The sequence below is a fragment of the Fusarium fujikuroi genome, chromosome FFUJ_chr09, assembly GCF_900079805.1.
Source record: "Fusarium fujikuroi IMI 58289 draft genome, chromosome FFUJ_chr09".
Taxonomy (NCBI): Eukaryota; Fungi; Ascomycota; class Sordariomycetes; order Hypocreales; family Nectriaceae; genus Fusarium; species Fusarium fujikuroi.
The window spans coordinates 1,026,785-1,044,886 of NC_036630.1; the positions used below are offsets into that span (position 1 = coordinate 1,026,785).

Below are 18,102 nucleotides of genomic sequence, written 5' to 3' on the forward strand. Positions count from 1 at the left end.
GGATTTTTGAAGCGGTTGAATGTGGATGATATCAAGGGCGAATTAATTAGAATGTTGATCCAAGTGTTGGAAATGGATGCCGGAGCTGTCGGTACTTAATATTAGCGGTTGTTAGAGAGTTACTTTATTTACATGTATTTTCTTGGAGATGCCAGAAAAGAACAGACAGCTCCCAGCTTTGTGTCTATTAACTATTGATAACAAAGGTTAACAATCGATAACAAACTGAATTTACTACGATACTTTCAGCAGATTTGAGCAGTCTCTTCACCATTATTCTATAGCTTAGGCCTAAATTGAGACTTGAATTGGAGTAATTATTAGACTTTTAAGGACGTTGAACTTTTCTTGAACCCCGGATACTCAGTACCACCTTGACACCTCGTCTCGGCGAGAACCCCATGTGACCAGGGATGCTGATCAGCCATCATAAGGACCCCAGGTCCACGACTCTCACCTCTTTAGTTCCTCATGACCACCAACCACAGCCTCATGGAATCCTGTTAACGCTCCCCACACAATTAACACGGCACCTCCCAGCGCAACAGAATGGATAGCTCCCAAGCGCCGCTGATTGCGGGCCACAGCGACGAAGAAGAGCTTGAATATGATGTTGCTCAAGGGTCTCCCGCCGAAGCCGGCAAGACAGAGGGTGGAATGCCCAGCTTGTTTGTCCTGGTCTTGACGTTTGCTGCTGGTATCAGCGGCCTGCTTTTCGGGTGTAAGAATCTACCAAATGGTGTTTTGGCCTCAAAATCGTGCTGACAACCAACTAGACGACACAGGTGTTGTTTCCGCAACCCTCGTCTCAATAGGCACATCCCTCTCGAACCGCGAATTGACCTCGATGGACAAATCGATCATTACATCCTCCACCTCGCTCTTTGCACTCATCATCTCTCCTTTTTCGTCCGTTCTCGCCGACCGACTCGGACGTAAGCACGTTATCCTCTACGCCGACATCCTCTTTGTTGCTGGCGCACTTCTACAAGCATGGTCTTCGACGGTCCCCATCATGGTCGCTGGGCGGTGTATCATCGGTGCGGGAGTTGGTGCAGCCAGTTTCGTAGTGCCGCTCTACATAGCCGAGATAGCACCCGCTGCGCATCGTGGACGGTTGGTGACGCTGAACATCATGTTCATCACGCTGGGTCAGGTAATCGCATACGTCGTTGGTTGGGCCTTTTCGACCTACGGTCACGCGGAGACAGGATGGCGGTGGATGGTCGGTCTAGGTGCTCTACCTGCCATTGTCCAGGGGAGCATGATTGCTTTCATGCCTGAGACACCTCGATGGTTGGTCAAGGTCGGCAGATCTGGGACAGCAAAGGAGGTTATACGACGAGTCAATGGCGACACATTGCAGCATAATGCGGACATCATTATTAAAGAGATCGAGCTGGAAGTGCGGGATGAGTACGAGGCACAACGCTTGCGCGATCTCCGAGCATCTGGCCGTTGGAAGTGGCTTGGCGGATGGGAGCTTCTGATCAGTGAAGGGAGAAACCGAAGAGCTTTGGCTATTGCTTGTTTACTCCAAGGCTTACAACAGCTTTGCGGTTTTGTAAGTGATGATGTGAACTACGGATACAACGAGAAACTAACGATCTATAGAATTCACTCATGTACTTCTCCGCAACCATCTTCACAGTTATTGGATTCCAAAGCCCAACGCTTACCTCTATGGTAGTCGCCGTTACGAACTTCCTCGGCACAGTCGCTGCGCTTGGACTTGTTGATCGCATAGGCCGAAGGAGAGTTCTCTTATACTCGATCCCATTCATGATCGCTGGCTTGCTGTTGTCTGCCTATGGCTTCTCGTTCTTGTCGCTGGCGGCAGGAGTCAACACCACACCCGATGAGCCGCCCGCCACATCAGGACACGAGATGGCTGCCCTCACTATCCTCGTGAGCATTATGGTTTATGTCGCTGCGTATGCGCTCGGTCTAGGTAACGTGCCATGGATGCAGAGTGAATTGTTCCCTCTAGCTGTTCGATCGCTCGGTAGTGGAGTTGCAACATCGACAAGCTGGGCAGCCAACTTTGTCATTGGGTTGACTTTCCTGCCACTAATGGATCTGCTGAGCCCATCTTGGACATTCGTGTTATATGCTTGTATCTGCGGTGTTGGTTACTTTTTGGTCTGGCGCATTTATCCTGAGACGGCGGGGTTGAGTCTCGAAGAAGCGACAGCTTTACTTGACGATGGTTGGGGCGTTCGATGATATATCCTGGAATAGAACATGAATATTGTGGCATTAGAATTTCCTGTTATTTTTTCCTAGCATCAGCATTATACAAAGCCTTATCTTGAGTCTTGGCCGCATGATCGAGAGGCTTCGGTGGGTAGCAAGCGGAATATCATGAACAAAAAAACACTGCGGCTTATTTGCGGTAAACCACGGCTTGTTGTGAGTGACAAGGGAGGTGAAGAAGAAAAAAAAGATCATTAAAAAGCGAATAGCGACAGGGAATCGCTTACGCCGAACATGTTACATCACCTTGCATTGTCCAAGCTTTTCCAGAAGCTCAAAGGTGGAACCACTACGGGAGACGACTCGGCCGGCTCCCTCCATTGGCTGTTGATTTTACGATATGCGCGAGGGAGCGAAGTGCATATGCAGTCTTGGTAAGATAACGGGATTTGAAAGCTGCTGAATAAAGCATGTGCATGATCGTCGTCTGTGAGGTGAGGTTAGACGCTGACACCGCAATTCTCGCTTGCATCTGACAATTTTCGGTGAAATACAGTTCATAAACTCAGGGGCATCTAAATAAACGAGCTGGTCAATGCTACAGGGAATCTGGAAATACAACCATTCAAAAGTATCGGATCTCTACAAGGTAACATAGGGGAACCAGTGGGGCAGGGGCATTTTGGAACCTTTGAAGCCCAACAATGGAGCTGATTATGAAGAACAAGACTCCATGGAATTTACGATAATAGATTGGTATCCATCCACGGGATCTCGGCCCCGTTGGCTTGAGACACGGCCGAATCTTTTGCTTACCGAGATGATCCGCAGAGAAAAGAGTCATAACGCGGGTGTTCTGAATAATCAACGTGCATCAGCTAGAGGATCAGAACGGATATAGTATGCTCTTATCGGATATACGACCCCTTGTTGCAGCTCGGGCCTTGTCCCGGCGCCGGTGCCGAGCGTGGATGCCGAAGACAAGTGGGCCTCTTCCGAGTGAAAGAGGGTACCGAGCAGAAGATTTTTCTGCGTTGCCAGGGATTGAGGACTGTTAGTGCTTGTGTTGGGTCGATAGTTAGTAATGGATCTCGTTTTCGTTCTGGAAGAGATTGGCACTGGGACTGGGACTGTGACTGGGGACTTTGTTTACAGTGGAGTGGATCGGACCTTGTCATTACTTATAGATGGCATCACCCCTTGAATCATGATCTCCCTGTTCTGCTCTGTCTCATTGTTCTCTCTAGATTAGATACAGGCTGTATCATACTCAAAAGTAATCCAGTCAATTCTCTCCCTCCTCCTCTGACTCGAACTTCTCAACGTCTTACCTGCATACGACCTCGGCTTGACCTTTTTCGTACAATCACCACATTAGCGTCGCGATCCATCCATTCTCGCCTTTTCCCGCCAGCCTATAGCGTCATAGCTGCAGCTTACAGCGACAAGACGTAGACGCTATACATATATCTACGCCCGCACATCTATCTAGACTCACTAATTCCAGTTTTCTCGGCAATTGGCCTCTTGATCTGAACCCAAGACGAAATACACAGTCAAGATGGCGGGGAATATCGTCGATCAGGAGTTGCTAGACGCTGAACGCGCTGCTTCTCCTCAGCGATATCAACAGCGCGACAGTGCTGAAATAGAACGAGTCATCTCCGCATCAACCGTCTCCTCATCGTCCTCCGAGAACTCGGCACGTCGACGAAGCCGTTCAATTGGCCAATACAACAGCATCAGCCGCATCTCGACCCAGAACGACCTGGAGCGTCATCCTACAGAGCTCAGCAGGATACAAACAGCCCGAAGTCAACACAATGCCACCGTCGGAGGTAATCTTCGCTCCCGCACAGCGTCGCGAGCTTCAAGAAAGCCTCTCCCCAACTTTGGCGCTGGAAAACCATATCCTCCTCCTCTACCGGAACAGGAGCAGTATGTTGTTGAATTCGATGGACCCAATGATCCTATGCACTCGCAGAATTGGCCGTTGAGGAAGAAGCTTATTACTGCTGCCGTTTTGGGCTTCACCACCATGACATCTGCCTTCACATCCTCCATTTTCTCTGCTGCGACCATGGTCGTTGCTCATGAGTACAACGTTGGCAACGAGGTTGGACTTTTGGGAACGACCTTTTACGTGCTTGGTTTTGCTTTCGGCCCCTCGCTTTGGGCTCCCCTGTCGGAGTTGCGCGGTCGTCGACTTCCAATTCTCATCTCCATCTTTGGCTTCTCTGTCTTCTCCATTGGCTGCGCAACTGGCAAGGATATCCAGACTATTCTCCTGTGCCGATTCTTCAGTGGTTTCTTTGGAGCTTGTCCTCTTGCTGTCGTCGCCGCTGTCTTTTCCGATATGTTTGACAACCGCACTCGAGGAACTGCCATTACTCTCTTCTCCATGTCCGTCTTTACTGGTCCTCTTCTCGCTCCCTTCATCGGCGGTTTCATTGTTGAGTCCCATCTTGGATGGCGCTGGACTGAGTATCTTGCTTCTATCATGGGTTTCACTGCTCTCATCCTCGATATCATCTTCTTGGAGGAGACTTACCCGCCTGTCATTCTCATCGCCAAGGCGGCTGATCTGCGACGTCGCACTAAGAACTGGGGTATCCATGCCAAGCAAGAGGAAATCGAGGTTGACTTTAAGGAGCTCGTCCAGAAGAACTTTTCCCGACCTCTGCGTCTGCTCTTTACCGAGCCCATTATTCTTCTGCTCTCCATCTACATGAGCTTCATCTATGGACTCCTCTACCTTTTCCTTACTGCCTACCCTCTTGTCTTTGTTGGCGTCCACGGCTTCAGCTCTGGTCAATCCGGCCTTTGCTTCTTCGGTATGATTGTTGGTCAGCTTATCGCTGGTGCTACAGTCATTGCTCAACAACCCTGGTACATTCGCAAGCTTGCTGCCAACAATGGCATTCCTATTCCCGAATGGCGTCTGCCTAACATCATGGCTGGTGGTGTTGCCTTTGCCATCGGTATCTTCTGGTTTGGATGGTAAGTTACTCGCAAACCCAGGAATTGGCTGAATACTAACGCTTGCTAGGACTGGATACACCAAGGACATTCACTGGATCGTTCCCACTCTCAGTGGTCTCTTCACTGGCTTCGGTCTCATGTCCATCTTCCTCCAGGCTCTCAACTACCTCGTCGATGCATACCTCATGTTCGCCGCCTCCGCCATCGCCGGCAACACATTTCTTCGATCTCTCTGCGGTGCTGGTTTCCCTCTGTTTGCCCGTCAAATGTTCGACGGTATGGGCATTCAATATGCTGCCACCCTTCTTGGCTGTGTCGCCGCTGTGCTCGCACCAATCCCCTTCATCTTCTACCGCTATGGTGCCAAGATTCGCCAGAGAAGCAAGTATGCTCCCACCGCTCCTCCTGCCCCTGCCTCTGGCTCTTCTGCAGAGGAAGACGAGAAGGAGAATGATAACGATACCGCCCTGGCTGCTGTCATCGCTCGTCGTGACAGTGTGGCCAGTGGAGCCAACAAGGAGAGTGCTTAAGTCTCACCATTTTCACATATCTTTGCGTATTGAATAACTAGCAACGTCTGATGGAGTTTTCGGGTCACGCTTGGAAAAGGGCGTTTCATGACTTGGGCTCGTTGGATGATGATGGTGTAGCGGGTTTGCAAAAAATGTCGTTTTGGATAGATACCACTAGGAAATTGCTCAGATTATACAATGATATGAGATGGTCACGCCAACGTCTCTTCATGTAATACCCTAATTAATAAGAATATGTCATCTAAAAGACCAATGTCTACATGTGCTGTTGCAATCTAATGGACTGTTTACTTTGAAGATTGAGCTTGAATATAAATAAGGCGACTTGACTGATCAAACCTACGAGCACATCGGGCCAGTTCAGTATAACTAAATTGGGATGGCCTTTGCGATGGTTTAATACTTCGAGATAAACATGCTAAACTCTGTCGCCAGAATGCATAACACTACTGCAAAAGCAGTCTCGAGGGATGGTGCCATTTAGGTCAGGCTTGACAGTTCACACAGAAGTGCACATATAACCACAGAACGCATGCAGAATATATCAAACACTTATCAATTTGGTTAAAGAGCTCAGCTCCATCCGAGTCATATCGACTGTCCTCAGTCCAACCAGCGTCTGGCTGTTCCGTGTCTATATAGAATATACCGAGTTAGATGTCATTTGGTTATATCGTTCCAAACAGAAGTGAATACACATAAGACAAACACAAGGGGAATTTCAACAGTATGTCCAAGCATGGGGTATCCGCAAGAATCCAAAAAATAGAAACATCAGGTCATAAAAATCGTTGCATTGCATCAACGCAACCACCACCGCTTTCTTCCCAATCCAGGGTTGATAACGCACTCTACCACCCACATCAGTTGGTGACGAGCCCGACCGTTGTCTGATCCTCCGTTACCCAAGGCAGGTCTCGGTTCCCAACGTTGATGCAGGTGAGGTAAGAGACACTATCCGGGGTGCGTGAGGTTCCGCCCATATCGAGTTCGAGGTTGCTGCCCATGAGGGGCCGTACGATCTCTCGGGCCATCGACTTGAGCTCATCAAGACGCTTCTCGAATCGCCGGAGGTTCTCCCGGCTGTAGAGCTCCGGGGTGAGCTTGAGGAAGCGCTTGCAGTCATCGTGGCCGAGGAAAGATGCGGGATTATTCGAGCCGAGTTGGCGATATGCACGACCTACAGAATTCAACGGCGGGGCTGCGGGGGGTAAGGCGGCGACGCTGCGGCCGCCGTCACGAGAGGTCGTCCTGCGTCGCTGATCGGGAGGCGGCTGCGGAGAGGTGTTGTCGGCCAGCCATTGGCGGAAGAGGCTTATGGACAGCCAGTCGAGGTAGTTGTTGCTTGGGCCGACACGTTCACCACGGCTGTTGGTGAGCCCAAGACGGTACAGGCGTCCCTCGATGCGACCGACCGTATCTTCCAGTTCATCAACCTTGTCCTCAATAATATCCAAGACAATGTCGGGCAGGGCTGCACGCAGGCTGCGTTCCCCGACCGGCCACTGCCCAACGACGTGAATCAGGGCTTCCTGAAATATCACCCTGCTGCGAGCTAGGTACCCGAGGCGCAGATATGAGATTGGGTATTTGGCGATTTGCTTCCAGAGCCGTGACTGGAACTGCAGCATGTGGTGATCAACCCGAGGTCCCACCACAGCAAGGGCGTCATATTGGTCGGCGAGGTTGAGCAAGCTCTTGCATTGGACATAGGCATCTGCGACATTGACACCATCGAGGTTGGGCGGGTAATTGTAAAAGATGCGAAAGAGGTTGTCGTAGTCGCGCAAAAGGTCCTCGTCCGATTGCGAGAGCTCTTGGGCCGGAGGTGGGTGGTTGGAGGAGAGACTGAGATTGGCGACAGAGCGAAAGAAACCACTTGAGGCTGACGAGTTGGACAACGATCGCGAATGTGAGTGGGAGTGTTTGGAGCGACTCTGAGAGCGTGCGTCTCTTGCACTGACTGCAGGTGGAGCTGATGCAGGACCAAACAAGGATTGTGTAGTATCTCGCGACGATTCGTCTCGTTGGACCAGCATTGGCATATCGTTTGGTCCAGATTTGGGGTCTAGCTCGTATCGCCATCTCTTCCTGGGTGGATGGATGCTTCCTCTTTGCGACACTGAGCTGACTTCGCTTGCACTGACAGAATCCGGTTCCCCGTCCTCTCCGATGCGGGAGAGCTCATTGCCAGCCGGTAGTGCGCGGGCGCGGGACCACTGGCTTGATGTGCTGGTCTCGAAGAAACCACTCGAGCGCGTGAGAGTATGGCGATGCAGAAGATATCTGTTCTGCACGGGAGTAGCATCAGGAGGCGTATCGCGCGCGCGGATTATGATTTCTACGTCGCCACTACTAAAGACTGGGAAGTCATTGTGAAGAGCGTGAGAAGTTCCGCCGGTATGAGATCGGTTATAGCGTTTCGATCGCGAGTCTGATTGAGATCGACGGGAGACGACAGAGGAAGGACCGCGGCGGGAGACGGAGGAGGCGGTTGGAGGCTCCAGCGTGGACACCATGAGGGCTTTTTCGATATTAAATGATTGCGAAGGTGATGATTAAGGGCCGCGCAGGGGGTATGTGAGACTCAGGAATGCGGCTGAGGCGGAGGGAAGGTAGATGAAGAGCTAACGATGAGGCTGGTATAGGTGATGAAAGATACAAGTAAATTGTGAATCACATGGGGCGGGATGTTTTGGTTTGTTGCGGAGCGACGAGACAATTTGGCCGAGAAACAGTAAACGCGACAGAGGGAGATAGAGGTCGAGATGAGGATAGAAGTTGAGAGGAAGCAGTAAAAATAAACAAGAGGAGACAGGGCAATACGTGACTGTTTGTGCAATGGATGTACGGAGCATGCAGATGTAGACCTTAGGTATGTATGTACAGTAGAGACAAGGATAACCTGTGATGGTGGCACGAGGACAACAAGAGGCCGCAACCAGAGGATTCAAGGTAATGGGCCATGATCCAAAACATGCATTTCACACTCCACTCGAACTGGCAAGGCTGTTTCTGCTCTTTTCTCGTTAGGGCCCTTTTATGCCTTGGAGGCGAATCATTTGAGACGGTGACAGGGGTTCATGAGGGTCTCTTCTTTTTAGTTATTACCCGCATGACTTTAGTGAGAGTCTTTGTCGGGACACGACGAACCTGTCACTGACTGCTACGTTATTGGAGGCCTGTACTGAGGAGATACTGGCAGACAGACTGTGACTGACGGGGAATGACGATCGATTTTTGTTTATTTACCTTTCAAAAGTTTAATTCTTGTGTCGTGTCTTGTTTCTAACTTTAGGTATCTGTGGCTGGTTTATAGTGCACTAACGCGGTTGACCGTTGTACAGGGTGAACGACGCTGTTTCTAGAAGCTTGTGATTCTATGGTCGATCACTGCCTTGAGCGAAACTGATCGATCAATTTAGATTGGTTCACGGTGTTTCTTAGCGAGACAGTATGCCAAGATTCATAGTGCTTTGGTCCTGTTACTGGGATAGCGAATTTCTTTGTCTCAACCGTCAATGCACTCTGAGCAGTTCCCAGCCATGATGGAGCTGACAACTTGGGTTCCCATTCCTGCATTCATTTTGAAGTCATCTAGGTTTATCTGAGTTATCACAGGATGCTCTTGGCTTGCCCAAGTTTCTCATTTCCCAGGATTTATCCTAAGCTTACCGAAATATTTTGAAACGCAAGATCAAGGCCCTACTTCTCTAGACTTTTAATCATTCACTCTTGAGTTATCAAGTACATCTCGTAAACCCTCCCGTGCCGTCGTGATACAACACCCGCTCGGCCCCACTAGCTCGGACGGAATTCAGTCAAACCAGACCCACTCAAGCTTCAATCGAATTCCGACATCACCACTTTTTCCCTTCCTCTAAGCACTGCATCAACCTCAGCTTCAGTCCTGCTCCGCCAATTGTGCTCCAGGCTAAAGCCGGAAATATAATGGAATGACTACGGCCTTTCGCGTATTTCATCATGCCCCTCGGCCGATCCAGATCAGCGAGTTCAAAGATGCCGTCGACGCTGTTTGTCGTCCTAGGTTTCCCACCGCTCGCTTTGCGAGACCACAGCGTATAGGTAATTGGTCCAGCGCTTTGCAGCTTTTTTATGCGACTGACTCCCTCTAGTACTGGCTGTCAGTGGAGGCGTAGATTCAATGGCTCTCGCATTTCTCATGACGAAAGCTGTCCGCTCATTCCGTGGCATGAAAGTCGCGGATAACCCAGTCCATGGTGTTCTAGCTCTCGTTGTCGACCACAAACTACGTGACGGAAGCGACCATGAGGCGTCAGAGGTTGCTAAAGAGTTGCGAAAACTTGACATCAAGGCCAGTGTTTCTGCTCTCTCGTGGAGAGACGAGAAACGTCAAGGTCTCGACCCTCGTCAACTCCCCAATGTCGAGGGCCTCGCTCGAACTTACCGGTATCGCGCACTAGGCCGGTACTGCAGCTATCATGGTTCCAGCAGTCTTTTCTTTGCGCACCACAGTGATGACCAGTACGAGACAGTCCTCATGCGACTACTTGGAGGTCATGGATACCGAGGCCTGCAAGGAATAAGAGAGGCTAATTCCATACCCGAATGCTACGATTTACACGGTGTCTACAAGAGTGGCCTTCTCGACGACCAGCTCAGATCAACCCCTGCGCTCAGCTTTCGACCAGCTCTGAGAGAATTGAAACATCTACGACGCAGAATTCGTGACGAGTTGACCCTTGAGAAGGCCAATCTCTTGGAAGATCTCCCTCAAGACCTCGTTCAATCGTACCCGGGATCCGAGGAGATTCGTGAGCTCTCCGACGTTCCATTCCTGAAGCCCTTGGAAGTTGAGGATGGCGGTGTCATGATATATCGACCTCTTATGCAATTTGACAAGGATAGACTGATTGCTACCTGCGAAGCGAATAATATTCCTTGGGTAGAAGATGCGACTAACAAGGATCCTACATTAACAACGCGAAACGCTGTCAGACATCTGGTTCGAAACCACACCTTACCAAAAGCCTTGCAAAAGCCTTCTATCCTCTCTCTAGCTAAGAGATCAAAAGAGAGAACCAAGCTTGAAGAAGCAGAAGCTAGCCGCTATCTTATTCGGGAGGCCATCATCAAAAACTTTGATCCAAATGTGGGAACTTTACTGGTAGAATTTCCAAAGCTGCGCAGCTTCAACAAACGATTCAAAAGACGCTCTTTACATCCTGATAACGAACTACGCAAGGTCCATCGGAGGGTTGTCATAACCATCGCGGTCCGCAAACTTATTGACTTTGTCACCCCTGAGTACCATCTCCCGCCCCTTTCAAATCTCGAAAAAGTTGTCAATACTCTGGTCCCTGGCATGGCTCCCGTTGCCAATATGACACCCAAAGCATTCACCGCCGCTGGTGTGTACTTCGATCCGATAGTCAGAGGAACATCCATCAGATGGCTACTCTCCAGAGCCCCCTATACATCAACCCAACCCCTTCCGGTTGCAAAGCTGTATTTGCCTCCGTCATATCTGTCACCCCCTCTAAACACAGAGGAGGAGTTCACGGATGCCCCAGAGGCTTTCAGTCACAAGGGATGGGCCAGATGCAAGCTGTTCGATGGCCGTTTCTGGATACGCATTGGACGTAATAGATGGCCTATGTGGCAGGTCCACCCTTATCGTGCAGAGTATGCCAAAGCATTCCGCAAAGCGCTGCCTCCTCTACGAAAGGCTCGACTGGAGAAGTTGCTCAAGCACTACGCTCCAGGAAAGATTCGATACACACTCCCCGCTATCTACGGTGTCGAACGTAAGCGGGACCCGTATTCTCAGCATATCAGTACGACATTGACACTTCTTGCGCTGCCGACTCTGGGAATCCGTGTGCCTGGCCTCGAGCGATGGGTCAAGTACGATGTAAGATATAAAAAGGTTGACGTCGCGTTACTGGGACATCACTCTCGGAGGGAGATCATCGGCCGCTTTGTCAGACATCGACCGTTTTTGAAAACATGTTCACAATTCGAGACAAGATAGATATTCCCGAAGGAAAGGCCCGCAGGCCGATAGACTTGATTGATTTAGACCACCTTTAGACCAGCTTTAGACTATTTTAGACCATTTAACCGAGGTTCATTTGCTCAACTTTCTCCTGGAGTTTTTTGTCGTCTTTCCTTTTTTTTTTGTTGTTTTTTTTTTTTTGTTCACTCGCTGGTTGCTAACCCCCCCCTAAAATCATCAAAAGTTAGACAAGGTTTAGACTAGGCTGGATGAACTTGGTGAACTTACCACACGGACAATGGTGCCAGGAGGAGCGACGGAAGAACCACCGGAGACGATCATGATATTTCCCGCTGCTGATAGTTAGTTTGCATAACTCTGCATAACTTTGCATAAATGAATAACTACTTACGGAGAGACAAGCAGGCGTCGGCTGTGTGATTTGCCTTACGGCAGACAGAACAAAAAAGCCGTCGGGGCTTGGGAGGGGGGGGGGCCTCGCCCCCACCCCCACTGGTTGGTTCCCCCCCCTTATCAGGAGGATCCTATATAATGTGTCAGTACTCTTGGACGAAGGGCGTCGTGGAGATGTCGAGGGAAGACAGTGAAGGTGTCGTGGATATGTCGTTGATAAGAGGGAGGGTCTGGCTGTATACGTACGTTGTTGGGTTTGGTCTGTATGAATAAGAGTCAGTGTATGTACTGGCAAGATGAGTATGGTAGAAACTTACAGCCGCCATCGGAGACGGAAAAAAAAAGAAAGCTTTTATTTATTTTTTTCTTGCTATATTTATATGTCAGTGAATCAGAATGCACAAGAGATGAAAGAAGTGTCTCGGAGTCAAGAGAGAGTCAAGAGAGAATAAGGAAATTGTGTTATAGTGAATGTCTGGGTAGAGATGAGTGTGCAGAAGTGCAAGAATATGGGAAACAAGTGAAGTTGATGGACGACAAGGAGAAGAGAAAAGACATAAGGTAGATTCTCGTGAAAGAATGAGGCTGTGTGGATGGTTGCTCTCCGAAAATGCAGATATCGTGAAGAGGAGGAAACATCGCCAGAGGGAAGAGCTCGCAGGAACATGAAGGCATGGGTTTTTGCGTTGAGAGAAGGGAAGATGTCATGGAAGACGCATAGTGACTGGATTCTCATGAGTTGAGCGCCGTGAGATCATGAAAAACTCCATTGAGATTGCGTGAGGGGAGAAGGGGACAGGGCAAGCAGGAAAGGAGCGGCGACAGGGAGGTAAAGGGAAAGGAGAGGGAAAACTGCACAAGCAAAGATGCAGCAGTATGTGAGGAATGTAGGGAAAGGCATAGCGGAGCGATTCGATGAAGCTGAAGGGCAGGGCAAATGAAAGATCGTGAACTCACGGTTTGATGTTGGGCTGAAGAAGAAAAGAAGAGAGAGATCGGGAGGGGCGAGGTTTTATCTACCTCCTCATGATTATGTGACTGCCTACGAGTTGTGAAGCTCCTGCCTAGCTACCTACGACAAGAATGATTGCCAGTGGCAGGCACCTGTCAAGTACATGCGAACTTCCTACAGCGTGAACTCCTTATGGATAATGATCATGGGTACTTCCTACCCGCTTCCCGGCTGCACTCACCTTCTGACTGGTTAAAATCGAATGCAGGCGCGAGTTTGGGCAGCAGCTATTATATCAATCTTAAGATGACGAAGGATGTAAGCAAGAAGGACCAGTCCCTTGCGTTAATGGTGTTGGTGTTGAGTGAATCTGGTTTTAGGTGAAGCAATTTGCAGTTGATGACCAACTGATGCCCAACACCATGGAGAAGGCCGCCGTACTTGGAGCAATATTTTGACACCTGGTAGAACATGATTTGAGACATATTTGATTGTCGGAAATGTGATATTATTTGACATTGGTGCTGTAGTGGGAGTTGTGCCCCTTGACCTTAATCACCGACCATATATGCATTGCTCGCAGCCAGACTCCGAAAGTAATCCCCAATCTTCATTCCGACGATTAACTCGTCGCTTAAAACATCTTCCCAGTACGGTAAGCGTATCAGACACAGTGCTGGGATTAGATTATGCACATTCTCCATATCATGAGTTCTTGCGCCAGGGAGGAGATCGAGGTTGTAGCTCGCAAGTAACTTGGCATGAAAAGATGGTATGGTCGGCAAAAAGTCCACATAATCCTGGTTCACTTTCTAGTCTCTTATTCGGTCTTTAGATTTGTGTCTTCTGATGGTTTAGAACAACAGCCTTCAAGTTCCCTGGTTTGGGTCACGTCCCAGTTGAAAGCAACAGCACCTTGTGGACATTCATGTCGACTCTGAGCTATTGGATTGGGGACATGTTAAGGATTGACAGTAAGAAATCTGAAAAAGGCTGATATGTAAATTTTCTGCTTTACAAGTTTTCGCGTCTGTAAGTGAGCAGAGAGCATGCACGATATGGGCCATCACGGGGTAGCCATCCAGAACTCAAACACTATAAGCAATAAGGCGACTACGGCAGAAGAACTACAGATTATAATAATGCTTGAAGACGAGATACCTGGTCTCTCTCTTTGTAGTAAAAGTTGATTCATGTCTTGAATGGTAAAAGAGGCAGTAAAACAGCAGAAGGGGAGTACTTGTGATTATCGTAAGTTGAAGCTTTTTGATGCTATATAATTCAAAATTGTAAGAATATTACCAACAAGTCGACTAAGACAACGTGTCCGAGTGGTTATGGAGACAGACTTGAATTCAATTCGGTTATCTGTTGGCTTCGGCCGCGTAGGTTCGAACCCTACCGTTGTCGATGATAAAAATCTTTTTGTAATATTTTTCCTAATTTTTTTTTTTAACTATCTTTTCCCTATAACTTCCCTTTTTTATATAATTTGTTATGCTACCACTGCTATAGAACATGATAATAACATAACAGTAATACAGAGAAAGACAAAAGAAGACCGCGCGCCGCCATAATTTCAATGTATTTTTATATTGTGACGAACTATTTGCTGTTGTTTCGAAACTTTTGATCTCTTCATCACTTTAGCTTTCGTTGAGAGACTGTTGTTGTATCGACCCACAACCAGAATTCAACAATCATCTCATACCGACACAACCAGAGAGCCAACTTGAACCTGCTCCCCAAGGCTGCACATGATATTCCCCTTGAATCAAGCAAAAATACCTTATTCGAAAAGGAACCATGTTGTTCCGTTCGCACGATCAGGTAGAGATTCCCAGCTCTAAGCTCGAAGCTCAACCATAGACTGAGGCCTACCATGTTCAGTAAACATATTCACGTATCGATAGCAACCAGCTTTCGCACAGACGTTAACACTTCAAGAATATCTAGTTTCTTTATATTGTTTCCGCTCCGATCTGATCTTTCAATCTCCACTGTTACTGGCAAAACGTTACATCCCAGCAACGAAACACGGACGCAACATAGGGCCACGGAAAACGCATCCCCCAAACCCGACAGATATTCTCATCAAAAAATACTCCTACTTATTGCGTCTCTGCGTTGGCTCCCTGCTACAACGAGCATGGGATTTCCAGGCAACACCACGTGGAGGTGCAGAGTCCGACTTCGTCACCCTACCCCGGAGGGCACCTCTTGGCTGATTTATCTAAAGATAGAATCGCACTGAGGATATCTCTTTCTCGTGAGAGTCCAAGATCTTTCTGAAGCTCAAGAGCAACAGGCAATATCTCCTTCCCAGAGGGCATGGAGATCTTTCTCATCCGAAGATGAGGCAATTCTTATGACAAGGCATAAGACTTTCCCAAACATAAAGAATGAGGCTCGTTTTCCTACTTCCTCACAACAGTGTATGAGTGCGGAATGCGTACATACCTATGTCTCCGGCCCAGCCAGAGCATTCTTTTGCTCACTGGTGCGAAGGAGACGGCTACCCAGTAGAATAACACAGGCAGGATGATCTTGATTGGCATAAGGGTCAACTTCTTGTGGTGGACCTCCGTCGCCCTCAAAACGAACACCCCTAGGGTATTTAATTGGATGATAAAAGATCGTATACCTTGCCAAGGAATTGGTAAGGTTATTTCGGTCATCGCTATCATGGTAACGCTTGATTGCATTCAGGCGTGTCATTGCCTGACTTTGCGACCCTGTCAGAGTCCCACTGACTCGGGCAATTTCAAGCTGCCGTATTTGATGGAGATTCAAGAGTGCTTGATACTTGGCTTCCATCCTGTTAGCTATAGTTTGGCGGCCCTTTGCTTGCCCAGCTAAGGCTGCTTGGCCAGCGGTTGACATCTGCCAAGAATGCGAAGCCTTTTTAGACTGTCCGCCATCATTGTTTTCGTTCTTCAACCGTTTACGGGCTGGAGCCTTTGGCGGCGGTAGAAGCTGATTGCGCTTCTGGTTTCGGTCGCGCAGAGTTTCTGCCCCACGGTCTCTTGACAATTTCCACATGGGTGACAAGAGTGATTCGCCCTGTTGTGCGCAATCCTCGATGGATTGTCGAAGGCCTGGAACGGCGGCAATCTTGGAAGCAAAGTATATCTCAACTTCTTCCATGGTGATTTGCCGATCAGACTCCAGCTCGCGTTTCCATAACTGGTGGAGCATGGACGTGGCGTTGATCTTCATCTCAGATTTAGCTGAATCGAAGATTCTGCCACTGTTGCTGTTGACCTTGAAGGAGAAGTATGTCGAGTTGTGAACCGACACACCCGCGATCTCACAGGCCAGATTCCACATGAAGTCCATCATTGCACCGTGGACTAATTTGGGGGTGTAAAAGGCGTACTCAGCATGAAAGCACCTTATAACCACTTGCTTGACATTACCGCCAGGGCTGACGGAGAGGTAGACGCGAAGTGGCTGTTGGAACATCTGATGCTCGGCCTTTAATTTTATGTCCAAGGCTTGAAGAGTCCATTGTCGGCTTCGGTGAGCCAACTTGAGGACCTCGAATGGTTGTTTGCCGAGGACAAGGACAAAAGGGACGTCGAGGCATGTCGCTACAGTGAATTTGTAGTTGAGGCGCTCGATCTGATCCCAGTTGTTGAATTGCTTTTCCCATTCAGGCTTCACGCCATGGCTGTACGGCACTCGAATGGGATTGACATCCTGGGTGCGGACGTCGTCTGGTAGACCAATCTTGTACTAGAAGCTGTGTTAGCAGGAACATAACGAGAGGAAATATAAAGTATCTAAAAAGACTTAGAAGAGTTATTACCTTTTGTGACCTGAGGGATGGATTACCCTGGTCCATTGAATGCGAGAAGGTCTTGTTTGGTGTATTGATTGTGGGATAGTGCCAGAGCACAAGAAGACGCGCAACCAAAGGACCAGACGGCTTACATAGCCAGGAAAGGTCATAGTCGTCGCCAAGTAATGGCTCGACTGACTGTACATATTTCCCCCAAAGACCATCAATCTTTGGGCAATGTGTATCCCAGGTTGATCGTTCATTGTTGGAAGCGAATGCGCCAACAGGAACAAGTGACCGTTCTGGCTCTGGGTGGTTCTTGGCGAGAAAGCTTGATAGCTTCCCCTTGTATGTTCCATCTGCAATATTGTCCATCGCAAATGCCTTGTATGTTGTAGACCCTTTATCGAGTCCCATGTCGCGGACTATATCCTGGATAGTGCCCAGCATGTGCTGGGCTAAATCTGGGAAGTCCACGTTAGCACCATTTCCAGCATCTACAGGGGCTGGGGTCACAGATCTTTCTTCTTCATCTGACTCAATGCCATTGTTAGACAGTGTGCCTAACGCTGTTGCAGCCGAGGACGTATCCTCTTGCGAAGGCTGGTCAGGGACCAGTATTTCGCGGCCAGATCGCAACACTTTGACTCGGGGCATTTTGAGCAATCGAAAGAAAGTGAAGAAGTCTTGAGTTTGATGATCTGTTTGAGCACGATGATGTTGGATTGAGAAGAAACGAAGATTCATGGAATTCACTTGAAAACATATGATCCCCCTTCCCGCTCAGCGAGATCCTCCTTCCCGTTCAACGAGATCCTCCTGAGTGTTTTGAGATTGCTCTTTCCCGACTTACATTCATTTTCATCAGGAGCTAGGCACGATCTTGACGCTAGGTATAATCTCTAATTCCGTCTTGGGAGGTATCTGGTAACAAGGATTGTTCCAGGCTGGATGATTGATACCAACCCCGTACCCCATCCCTTTCTGGTATTTCATGGATAGGGAGAGCCACTATATTGATACAAAGTCAACTAAGATCGTTTATGTTGCATTCGCTCTTTTACATTAACAATCACGATGTAACTTGGCATCAGATACGGGCACAACCTTGACTCAGAGAATATCTCGCCCAGCAAGTAGCTCAGTGCTTCTTGATTAGATGTAGGCATATCTCATCCACAAACTCGTCTTCTCACAACCTTCACCTTCTGGGGCGAAACAGATTTCCTTCCCTGGTGGGACAGGCGTGTTCAGAAGGAGC

The 18,102-nt window shown here is 48.7% G+C and overlaps 5 protein-coding genes, besides 1 other annotated feature; 3 read left to right on the forward strand and 2 right to left on the reverse strand.

The window, feature by feature from the left end:
• Positions 1 to 549: 549 nt before the first annotated feature.
• On the forward strand, positions 550 to 2,226 carry FFUJ_09836 (related to myo-inositol transporter; the record flags this gene model as incomplete). XM_023568217.1 has 3 exons in its annotated part: positions 550 to 721; positions 777 to 1,564; positions 1,615 to 2,226. 3 exons carry the CDS (start codon positions 550 to 552, stop codon positions 2,224 to 2,226), a joined length of 1,572 nt encoding a protein of 523 aa, XP_023436129.1.
• A 1,531-nt stretch (positions 2,227 to 3,757) lies between these two features.
• On the forward strand, positions 3,758 to 5,708 carry FFUJ_09835 (probable fluconazole resistance protein; the record flags this gene model as incomplete). XM_023568218.1 has 2 exons in its annotated part: positions 3,758 to 5,196; positions 5,246 to 5,708. 2 exons carry the CDS (start codon positions 3,758 to 3,760, stop codon positions 5,706 to 5,708), a joined length of 1,902 nt encoding a protein of 633 aa, XP_023436130.1.
• An 866-nt stretch (positions 5,709 to 6,574) lies between these two features.
• FFUJ_09834 (uncharacterized protein) lies at positions 6,575 to 8,230 on the reverse strand (the record flags this gene model as incomplete). Its single annotated transcript, XM_023568220.1, has 1 exon — positions 6,575 to 8,230. One exon carries the CDS (start codon positions 8,228 to 8,230, stop codon positions 6,575 to 6,577), a length of 1,656 nt encoding a protein of 551 aa, XP_023436131.1.
• Positions 8,231 to 9,667: 1,437 nt separating this feature from the next.
• Positions 9,668 to 11,727, forward strand: FFUJ_09833 (uncharacterized protein; the record flags this gene model as incomplete). XM_023568221.1 has 2 exons in its annotated part: positions 9,668 to 9,797; positions 9,848 to 11,727. The coding sequence occupies 2 exons, from the start codon at positions 9,668 to 9,670 to the stop codon at positions 11,725 to 11,727; spliced, it is 2,010 nt and encodes a 669-aa protein (XP_023436185.1).
• Positions 11,728 to 14,374: 2,647 nt separating this feature from the next.
• Positions 14,375 to 14,467, forward strand: a tRNA (tRNA-Ser).
• A 1,050-nt stretch (positions 14,468 to 15,517) lies between these two features.
• On the reverse strand, positions 15,518 to 17,498 carry FFUJ_09832 (uncharacterized protein; the record flags this gene model as incomplete). XM_023568222.1 has 2 exons in its annotated part: positions 15,518 to 16,795; positions 16,869 to 17,498. The coding sequence occupies 2 exons, from the start codon at positions 17,496 to 17,498 to the stop codon at positions 15,518 to 15,520; spliced, it is 1,908 nt and encodes a 635-aa protein (XP_023436186.1).
• Between the last annotated feature and the right edge of the window lie 604 nt (positions 17,499 to 18,102).